This window comes from Arachis duranensis, chromosome 9 (genome assembly GCF_000817695.3).
Source record: "Arachis duranensis cultivar V14167 chromosome 9, aradu.V14167.gnm2.J7QH, whole genome shotgun sequence".
NCBI classification, from domain to species: domain Eukaryota; kingdom Viridiplantae; phylum Streptophyta; class Magnoliopsida; order Fabales; family Fabaceae; genus Arachis; species Arachis duranensis.
The window spans coordinates 87,393,661-87,405,382 of NC_029780.3; the positions used below are offsets into that span (position 1 = coordinate 87,393,661).

The 11,722-nt window shown below is 43.4% G+C and overlaps 2 protein-coding genes across 2 annotated transcripts; both read left to right on the plus strand.

Moving 5' to 3' along the window:
• The first annotated feature begins 3,673 nt into the window (after positions 1-3,673).
• On the plus strand, positions 3,674-4,255 carry LOC107466120 (uncharacterized). Its single transcript, XM_016085098.1, has one exon. The coding sequence runs from the start codon at positions 3,674-3,676 to the stop codon at positions 4,253-4,255; it is 582 nt and encodes a 193-aa protein (XP_015940584.1).
• A 2,003-nt stretch (positions 4,256-6,258) lies between these two features.
• Positions 6,259-8,390, plus strand: LOC110275733 (uncharacterized). The gene is made up of 2 exons (XM_021131958.1): positions 6,259-6,576; positions 7,917-8,390. The coding sequence occupies exons 1-2, from the start codon at positions 6,259-6,261 to the stop codon at positions 8,388-8,390; spliced, it is 792 nt and encodes a 263-aa protein (XP_020987617.1).
• The last annotated feature ends 3,332 nt before the right edge of the window (positions 8,391-11,722 follow it).

Here is an 11,722-nt window from a genome sequence, read left to right on the forward strand (position 1 = left end):
AATGGCTTTCCTAATTGAATAACATGCTTACCTGCTATTTGACTTAATTGCCTTATATGCTTTTACTTGTGCTTTACTTGTATTGTATATACTTGTGCTTTACTAGAGTTGAGGAGGTTCGGAAGGTGGTGGCGATGGGATCGTATGGAGCATCAGGTGCTGAATGCTGTGGGACAGCGGTGTTTGAATAGAATAGAAATTCCCTAAAATAGATTACCTTTTATGGTACTACGGCTTAAGATGTATTAAGGAATTACCTATTATGCTTATCTGTTTTAGAATGCTTTAAGCTTGAATCTTGTGATGGACATGGAGTCTAGGATTGCCTTTGGCGTCCCAGGGTCTTATATCCTACATCACTGGGAACTGTTACCATTCTGAGAACCTCCGGTTCTCATACCATATTTTGTTGTGTTTTTCAGATGCAGGTCGCAACCCACCTCGGTGAGTTGTCTGGTTGGTGACAGAAGCGGAGGATCCAGATACTTCTTTTGAGTCTTTGATGTATTTTGAATATGTCTCTCACTTTTGTACTTTGTTTCTCCTAGTAGCGTGTATTTGAGAGAACAAAATTTGTATAAGCTGTTTTTACTGTCTGGTTTCATACATGGTCTGTATATGGTTAGCCGGCTTAAACTCTGCGAGTCGTGGCTAGCGTCTTATGATACTATATTATTATACTATGATGTTTGGTTATTCCATACCTGTTCCTTATGCTTCAAGTTAGTAGCTTGGTTAGTACGTTTTGCGCTTTGAAATCCTATTTTTGAGCTATATCCTTCATCGGGCTTCTAGATTATACTATTCTTTCTATATATATTATATGTATGAGCTTAGAACTATCGTAATCTCTGATTAACCTTAGCTTTATGACGCGAGGTAAGGCTTAGGCTAGTTATGGTGTTACACAATCCTTCTTCATGTGTCCCACCTTCTTACAGAAGAAATAAGTTGAAACTTGATCATGTTTCTTAGCCTTTTTCTGCTGAGAATACATATCCGGAGTAGTATCACGCTTTCTTTTATACTGAGAAGATGAAGCCATATGAGCACTTTCAATCTTATCTTGTTGTAGCCTCTCTTCTTCTTACACACAGTGAGATATAAGCTCATTTAAGAACCAAGTGTCCTTCAGAGTGTTATAACTCACTTTGAATTGCCCAAAGTGTGCAGGAAGGGAAATCAAAATGAAATGCACGAGTAAATCTTCAGACAACTCTAACGTTAGTGCTTTTAATTTTGAAACAAGATGAGACATTTTCATAATATACTCCCTTATGTTTTCTTTACCTTTATACTTCATGGAGACAAGTTTGCTCAAAAGACTACTTGCCTCCGCCTTTTCATTCTTAATAAAGAATTTTTCAACATCCTTTAGGAATTATTTGGCATCTTTATCCTCAGTAATTGAGCCCCGAAATGCCTCAGGATATGAGCGTTTTATGATCATAATGCTCATTCAATTGGATCTCTCCACTTTTCTATTTTAACCTCATTGAGATTTTTCGGAGTGGAAGTGGGTTTCTCCTCTCGAAGAGCTATATCTAGATCCATACCACCCAGGACAATCTCCACGGTATCCTTCCAAACTTTAAAGTTTAAACCATTCAACATAGGAATACTACTAATTTGTGCAGAAATATTGATAGCTAAGGCCATAGTTTCTAGATTAGAACAAAAAAAATACAGTAAACATTAGTTAAATAATGGGAAAAAATCTATATTGAGATATCTAAAACAACATTAATTTTCAATCTTTGGATAGAAAATTAACTGTGAGTGATACTCTCATTGCAGTAATCAAATATTGTCGAAATTCCTATCACACATTAAGCCTTTCTTTGGGCTGACTTAATGCGCACATAAAAACTTTAAACTTCGCAACCTATTTATTACTGTATATATTTTCTATTAATTGGCCAACCAATAACCTTCCTTTGGGTCGATTATTGACCGCATAATTAATAGAAAATAAACAAAAGTGTGCAATGTAAATATTTGGCCAAACAATAAACTTCTTTTGGGTCGATTATTGTTCGCATAAATAATAAGCATTACTTTATTCTTAATTAGTTACCCAAATATGTATTTACCATCAATATGTGTATGTAATTTGGCCAAATATAGACCTTCCTTTGGGCCGACCAATATTCGCGTGAATTACATATCACCATATTCTTAATGTTTTAAATAAATCAATTTTCACAAAAGAAGCTACTTTGACAACATAATGTTCAATCAATTTATTTCAAAATCGAATCTTTATAAAATAGTTGGATATAATAATTCAAATTGTTATTAGTTTTTTATATAACAACAAAAAAATACTTAAATCCTAAAAAGAATTAAATTTTAATAATATCTTTTTAGACCTTAAAAAAATAATTATAACTCATGTACCAAAAATTTATAATCCATTAAGATTAAAATCAATCTTTATAAAATTAGTGAATATAACAATCCTTATGGATAATTCGTTAATTTATACCAAATTAATGGCACTCATAATTTTAAACGAGACAATTATAATAATACTTTGTGCTAATGTTTCAGAATAAATTAATTACTATATATAAAAAAAATCGATACGCTATATATATATAAACAGCCGAAAGTATATATATATATATGCACAATCGCACATACATAATACGCGCATATATTGAATTATTGATTAAGGAATACAAAATATATATATTTTTTATATTCCTTTATATGCATCGTTATATATATATATTGTTACGGTCTGGTCCAAATTGAACTTTGGGCCGCTCCAACTTTCGAACCATCCGATCCGAATGGTTGGGTGTGAGGCACTTATTCGCCGACCCGAACACGCGTCTAGGACAGCTAGCCGCCACAGCTGTACAAGGAAGCTTTGAGAAAGGTGCGTTTTGCCTTTGTGAGACCCACTTCTGACAAAGTATATATAGAGAGGGTCCTACCTCTCCCCCAAGGTATGTCACATACTATTTTATCCCTTTCTCGCCTACACACTCGACTCACTTGGGCATCGGAGTGTCTTTGCAGGTGACACCCCCTCCGCATCGAGAGCTCGGAACGTCGGCCTCCCCGCTTCACCCTCGCAACCCGATTCCAAGCTACGCCCCTCCCGTTCATCCGAGGACACCTCTGAACCGTCTGGTACCCGATAGACCAAACATTAGCGCCTTCTGTGGGGAGAAAACCTGAATGGAGATCGTGCAAAATCCAGGGGACCATGGCCGCGCGGCGGGCCTTGAGGGGGCAGCCTCCGTTGCCTCTCCCCGTGACGGCTAAGGTCCCCTCCGCGACGAACTGAGGCGCAGTCGAGAGACCAAGAAAGACGTCCCTTCGGAGAAACTGGTAGCAACAACGGCAGGATAATGCAGGAACTGCGCCATAGGGTGCAGAACCTGGATCGCCAACTAGCAGATCGGGAGCATCATCAGCAGATTTTTGACCCCGACTACTCTCAATCTCCTGAGAGTCGGGGGAGAACCTCCCACCGAAGTAGTCGCTCCCGACGTACTCGCGTCTCGAGATCGGAATCGGAAAGTAGCCAGGAGGAACGAGAACGCCCTAGGAGGTGAAATGACACAATCATATACGCCCAAGGTAAGCGGGGGGCACCATGAGGCGAGACCGCAAAGGCAGAGAAGAGAGACCTAAGGAAACACGGCGATCCGTGATCATGGGCGCTACCCCATTCTATCATTCCATTCTCGAAGTCCGGTTGCCAAAGCACTTTGACAAACTAATGGACATGAGGTATGACGGAACTCAAGACCCGCAGGAGCATCTCACGGCCTTCGAGGCCAGAATGAACTTGGAGGGAGTGGGAGACGAAGTAAGGTGCCGCGCCTTCCCGGTCACCCTAGCAGGCCCTGCGATACGATGGTTCAATAGCCTCCCCCAGCGCTCCGTGGCCGGCTTCTCGGATATCAGTCGCGCCTTCTTAGCACAATTCACTACCAGAATCGCAAAGGCAAAACACCCGATCAATCTGCTCGGCATCACTCAAAAAACTGGCGAGACGACCAGGAAATACCTATATCGCTTCAACGACGAATGCTTGGAGATTGAGGGGTTAACCGATTCGGTGGCCATTCTCTGCCTGACGAACGGGCTCCTTAACGAGGACTTCAGAAAGCACCTCACCACAAAGCTAATATGGACGATGCAAGAAATCCAAATCGTAGCCCATGAATACATTAACGATGAGGAAGTCAGTCAAGTTGTGGCTGCTAACAAGCGGCAACCCTCTTACACTTAACCCAGGCAGCACGACAATGGAGAAAGACAGAAGGAGCACGCCAGAGACGGCGGACCGAGCAAGGCACCCAAACCGTTTCCTTGTGTTGGAAAATTCACCAACTACAGTCCTCTTGCCCTCCCCATCATAGAAGTTTATCAGCAAATAGCCAAAAAGAGAATCTTGTCAAAGCCCCGCCCTCTGAAGGATCAAACTAGGGGGAACAATAGCCTCTATTTTGATTACCATAAGGGCTATGGACACAAAACACAGGACTGCTTCGACCTGAAGGACGCACTGGAACAAGAGATCAGGGACGGAAAACTAGCTGAATTCTCCCACCTCATCAGAGAGCCGAGGAGATGAAATCGGAACCACGATGGGAAAGACAACACCTGAACGGTGAAGCGACGGCAGGAGCCAAGGGACGACGACCACGGTCTTACCATAGTGAATGTAGTAACCGCGAGAAACACGGCTCCAAGGTCGAGATTGGCGCACAAAAAAGATGCCAAAGTAATGGCGGTCTCTTCCTCATCTCTGCGAAACCCCAAAAGAGTCCCACCCATTTCTTTCGGCCCAGAAGACCAATGGTTCGACGAGGTCCTGGAAAGCCCCCCCATGGTCATCACGGCCAGGGTCGGAACCGGCCTCGTCAAACGAATCCTTATAGACACAGGGACAGACTCAAACATTATGTTCCGCAATGTGTTCGACGCATTAGGCCTGCGGGATGCCGACCTAACGACTCACCAGCACGGTGTCGTAGGGCTAGGTGATCACTTCATTAAGCCAGACGGGATAATCTCCCTACCGGTCTCCGTGGGACAAGGACAGGGGCAAAGATCGGTAATGGCTGAGTTCGTAGTTCTGAGGGACTCCACGGCCTACAACATCATCTTAGGAAGAAAGACCATTAACGATGTTGGGGCAGTGATCAGTACAAAGCTGCTAGTGATGAAGTTTGTCACGGATGACGGATCTGTGGGATCCATTAAAGGAGAATTAGAAACGGCAGTCACTTGCGACAACGCCAGCCTCTCATTGAGGAAAAAATCCAAAGAAGCATCGGGAGTGTTCCTCACTGACCTGGATGCTAGGGTCGACGACAAGCCCAGACCCGAGCCAGAGGGGGACTTGGAGAAGTTTAGGGTCGGGGACACAGAGGAAAAGTTCACGTTCGTAAATAGAAACCTCCTCCATGAATTGAAAGAGCCTCTGATAGAAATGATTAGGGCCAATGGTGATCTGTTCGCTTGGATGCCAGCTGACATGCCGGGCATAGACCCTCATCTCATGTCACACCACTTGACCGTCAAGCCTGAAGCCCGACCAGTGGCCCAGAGGAGAAAGAAGATGTTACAGGAAAGAGCAGAGGAGGACAATGTGCGTAGATTACTCCGATCTTAACAAAGCATGCCCCAAGGACTGCTACCCCCTTCCCAACATTGACACGCTTGTTGATGCGGCGGCAGGGTACCAGTATCTTAGCTTTATGGACGCCTACTCCGGCTACAATCAGATACCGATGCACCGGCCTGACGAGGAAAAAACAACATTCATAACACCAAAAGGAATCTACTGCTATAAGGTGATGCCCTTTGGCCTGAAAAACATGGGGGCCACATACCAGAGATTGATGAACAAGATATTCAGCGATCTCATAGGCAAGACGGTGGAAGTCTATGTAGACGACATCCTCGCGAAGACCACCCGATCAGATGATCTGCTGAGCGACTTGAGGAATGTATTCACGTCCCTCCGACAACACGGTATGAGGCTCAACCCGCTCAAGTGTGCCTTTGCCATGGAGGCCAGAAAATTCCTGGGATTTATGATCACCCAAAGGGGGGTAGAAGTCAACCCCGAAAAATGCCAAGCGATACTACAAATGAAGAGCCTAGTCTGTATCAAAGACGTCCAGAGGCTAGCAGGAAGGCTCACCACATTGTCTCACTTCCTCGGAGCGTCGGGAGCAAAAGCTCTACCCTTTTTCAATCGTTGAGGAAAGGGATAGCATTTGAATGGACCCCTGCGTGCGAGGAGGCGTTCAAACACTTCAAAGAGATCCTGGCAGCACCCCCGTGCTTGGGAAGCCCAAGGTCGGAGAACCACTTTACCTATACCTGGCCAAAACAGAGGAGGCACTTGCAGCAGTCTTGGTGAGGGAAGAAGGAAAGGCCCAACAGCAAATCTACTTCGTAAGTGCGCTACAAGGAGCAGAACCGCGGTACAACAAACTGGAAAAACTGGCACTGGCACTCTTGACCTCTTCCCGCATACTAAGGCAATACTTCCAAGGCCACCAGATCGTTGTGAAGACAGACCAGAGAATCCATCAAGTACTCCAAATACCCGATTTAGCGGGAAGAATGATGACTTGGACCATCGAACTCTCCCAATACGACCTGTGGTATGAGCCCCGGCACGCAATTAAGGCACAAGCGATGGCCGACTTCTTGGTAGAAGTAACGAGGGACCCCACCGAGTAAACGGGCATACGGTGGAGACTCCACATCGACAGAGCCTCCAACCAAAAGTCCGGAGGAGCCGGGGTCATCTTGAAAAGTCCTGCCAGAGTCGTATACGAGAAATCGATCAAATTTGAGTTTCCGGTATCAAACAACCAAGCGTAATACGAGGCCCTATTGGGGGGCCTGATCCTAGCTCGTGAAGTTGGGGCAACGAGGCTAGACGTGTGCAGTGACTCGCAGGTCGTCACCTTGCAAGTAAATGGGAACTACCAAGCCAGAGACTCGTTGTTGCAAAAGTACCTAGAAAAGGTTAGAGAATTGAGCAACCGGTTCGAGGAGGTCACGATCCAACATGTCCCGAGGGAAAGGAACACACGAGCGGACCTCCTATCCAAGCTAGCAAGCACAAAACCAGGGGTAGGCAACCGATCTCTAATCAAAAGTATGCTAAAGGAACCAGCAGTTACCCTCCACCTGACAAAGATAAGCCCCTCTTGGTTGGATCCTATCGTCGATTTTCTCAAAAAAGGCAAATTCTCTGATGACGAGAAAGCAGCCAAAGCATTAAGAAGGGAGGCACTCAAATACACGACCATACAGGGACAACTGTTTAAAAAGAGACTCAGCCAACCCCTATTGAAGTGCCTACACCCCAGGTAGACGGATTACGTGCTTAGGGAAGTCCATGAAGGGTGCTGCAGCCACCATATCGGGGGTAAAGCCCTGGCGAGAAAGCTCATCTGAGTTGGATACTACTGGCCATCGATGATGGAAGATTCCAAAGAATTTGTGAAAAAATGTGCCAAGTGTCAAGAGAACGCCAACTTTTACCGAGCACCGGCTTCAGAACTAAGCCTACTGACGACCTCCCGACCCTTTGCATAATGGGGATTCGACCTCTTGGGACCTTTCCCGGTTGGCCCAGGGCAAGTCAAATAACTCATAGTCGCCATCGACTACTACACCAAATGGATAGAGGCCGAACCACTGGCCAGCATATCCTCATCCAACTGTAGAAAGTTCATGTGGAGGCAAGTGATAACTCGATTCGGCATCCCAGAAGTCGTCATCTCAGACAACATGATGCAGTTCACTGACAAAAAGTTCATAGAATTCCTCAATGGCCTGGGTATAAAGCAGAAGTTCTCCTAAGTAGAGCATCCCAGACGAATGGGCAAGTCGAGTCCGCAAATAAAGTCATCTTACAGGGCCTCAAGAAGCGGCTGGGTGACAAAAAAGGCGCATGGGCCGATGAACTCACTTCAGTCCTTTGGTCTTACCGAATAACAGAGCAGTCCTCCACGGAAGAAACCCCCTTCCGCCTGACATACGGGGTGGACGCGATGATACCCGTGGAAATCGGCGAGCCGAGCCCGCGGCTACTTCTAAAGGGAGTAGAAAAAGCAATGGAGAAAGACCTAGTAGATGAGGCCAGAGAGATGGCCCATTTGACAGAAGTAGCACTGAAGCAGAGAATGACCCTGCGTTACAACGCCAAAGTGCTCAAGAGGGAGTTCGGAAAAAATGACCTGGTCTTGCGACACAACGACATAGGGCTACCGACCCAAGGGGAAGGAAAACTAGCGACAAATTGGGAAGGCCCCTACAGGGTCAAAGAGGTGCTCGGCAAAGGCGCCTACAAATTGGAGAAGCTCGATGGCAAGGAGATACCGAGAACATAGAATGTAGGTAACTTGAGGAGATTTTATTCCTAACTCGAACACGCCGGCCAAGTGGTTCGACGAGTTTAGTAATTCACTATTTTTACAAAAAAACTCTTACCATGGCTATAGACTTGTTTAATTGCCGATTAATGTTTACTTAATAAATGTCTCCTTTTAATTTTCCTCAACTACGCATCCTACAACAAAACGTTTCTCATAACAAACGGAAAACGGCACGGCACCCCGGGACTGATCACCCCGGGAGCCAACCAAGTTAAAAAGCCATAACAAACGGCCGCGATAATAATAAAGCCACGACATGGCCTCACCAAAGATAATAACATAACGGTAAACAAATAACGAGCAACCGGCACACGAGGAACAAGCGGAAACAAAACAAAATATAAACACTACCAGATAAGCTGATAAATATGATATCCATAAACCGACCAAACGGCTAATAGAGTATGACAAAGTAGTTTCAAAGTTCTACAACAAAGCCACAAAAAACACAAGGTACGAGAGCTCACTTCTTAGGCATATCAATAATCTTGCCGTCCTTAATCATCTGATCGCGCTCTTTCCTTGCTCTCTAACCTCCTTGTGTTTCTTCCTGAGACCCTCAACCTCGTCCTGGGCGGTCTTAGCAGCCGTAACGGCCATATCCCGTTCCTTTTCCAAGGTGACCACACGACCTTGCGCGGCGCTCAGCTGGCTTTCCAAAGTCATTTTCCGCTCAATCAGATGAGATACGGAGGTATCGACAGTGTTCAACTTTTTTTCAACAGATGCAACCTTCTCCTCGGCAGTCTTAAGCTTCTCCTTCACCTCGGATAGCTGCCCCTGGAGTGTTTCAACTTGAACCTTGAATTTATTGTTGGCTGTGGCAGCATACTCGAGCTTCCGATGCAGCGACGCCATATCCGACAACTCGAACTCAGCCTTCCGAGCTATGGCTGCACCACGGAGGAGGGTGCGATACATCCATCGTGCCTGCCCCGCAAGGTTGGTACCATGGAAGTGTTCCTCCGTGCCAGGAAGCAATTGTGAGTCTATAAACGACCCGGCATCGAAGTTCCTCTCCATCACAGTAAGGACCTGATGCGAGCAGAAATTTGTGAATTAAAAATTATTAAAATATATACGTTGAAAGTATAGTTCTTAACTCACCAGAAATCCACTTATCAATTTAGAAAGGTGTCACAGAAATTTAAAATTAAAATATTGGGAGTATGAATCCCAGGTCGTCTCCCAACGAGTTGCAGAAAAGTGTGCTTTTTTTATTAATCAGATGTTTTCAAAAAGATTTGAGTTGAGTAAATAGGGAATTAAATTGGAGAATTTGAATAATGTAAATAAAAGCCTTGACTGGGAGTTGATTAGTTGGAAGCCCTATTATTGTTGGATTACTCTCTAGATTAATTGATAATCAAAGGTTATCCTGTTTAGTTATCTCTTACTAGGTAAGGGAAAGTCAAACAAGTTGGAATGTTGCGTCTGTTCACAAGTTGCAACCCACTTAATAAAAAGGGATTGGTGTTAGTGACTAGAGGGCAATCCAACAATAAACCCAATTATAATCTTTCTTTTAAGCTTTCCAACTCGAGGGTTCCTTTCAATCAACTCCCCATCAAATTAAGGAACTACTCACTCATTGTGAATGTAAAATTCATAACATATGAAAGGGAATTGAAGAAAGACATTGTGAATAAAAATCAAAATAATCAACTAAAAATAAAAGTAATCCTTGTATTAAATAATCCTAAAAATATTCAAATGGTAAAATTAAACAAAGCAAAGGACATGGAAGAGTAAAGCCAAGTAAGGAAGACAAACTAGAATGACGAAGTCTTGATGAGGTAATAACTCTTCTCAGTGTCCCAATGCAAAAAGTGATAGAAAAATAAAATCCTCAGAACTATGAATGTCTAGAGAGAAAAACCTAGAGGAGGAGTAAAAACTAGATCTGAAACTAAAATTGTGTAGAATGAATTGTTGTTCTGGTTTCTGCATGTTCTCTGGCTCTAGTCTGCTGTTCTGGGCCGAAAACCGGGTCAAAATAGGGTCCAAAATGGCCCCCAGTGAATTCTGCAGATTATGCAGATCGCGGACATCACGTGATCGCGTCATCCACGCGGACGCGACATTCGCGTTTTTCCTGCCACGCGTTCGCGTCGTCCACGCTTCCACGTCACGTGTGCTTTTCCAATTCCCGTGGTCGCGTGAGCCATGCGGCCGCGTCACTGCGATTTCTCCTCTTTTGCGCGAACGCGTGAGCCATGCGGCCGCGTCACTTCTCGCTGGTTATCTCCTCACTTTCTCATGTTCCTTCCATTTTTGCTAGCTTCCTTTCCAATCTCCAACTCATTCATGCCCTATAAAGCCTGAAACACTTAACACATAGATTACGGCATCAAATGGAATAAAGGAGAATTAAAATGCAGAATTAAAAGTCTCTAGAAAGCAGTTTTCAATCATGTAATAATTTCAGGAAGGAAATATAAATGCATGCTAAATTAATGAATAAGTGGGTAAGGATCATGATAAAACCACACAATCAAACACAATATAAACCATAAAATAGTGGTTTATCAACCTCCCCACACTTAAACATTAGCATGTCCTCCTGCTTAATTGAAGGAGATAAGATAAATAAGTATGAACATGTAAAAACTCATGCAATGTAATGCAACCTATATATATGAATGCAACTATATGATTCTTGCCCACTTGATCAAAAGCAAATAAGCTCTTCAAAACAATTACAAATCAAATTCCACTAATTCTACCATTATACAGTAAGACAGATAAAAGTGCAAGAAGATAGCTCATGAAAGCAGGAAACATGGAGATTCAAGCATTGAACCCTCACTGATGATGTATGTATGCTCTAATCTCTCTAGTGTATAGGGTAATCACTCTATCCTTCTCTAATCATGCTCTCTAACTTTTGTTTTTCTCCTAACCAATCAACAACAGTTAATATGCCAATGCAAATATCATGAGGTCTTTTCAAGGTTGTAATGGGGCCAAGGTAAGGATAGGGATACATATATGGTTAAGTGAGCTTATAAATTGAATCTTTAATTAACCCAACCTATATATTTTATATAACTTTAGAATTCATACCTAGCTACCCAGAATTCCCTTTTACATTCCATACTCATGTATTAATTTTATCATATGTGCATTGATCTTTAAATTTTTAATTCAGCATTGGGGTAATTTTGTCCCCTTATTTATTTATTGATTTTATTTATAGACATAAAAATAAACATAGCTTATCAATGCACATAGATTTTTAATTCTTATAGTTTCACATGAGTAGGTATCCAAATTCTCATTGTATT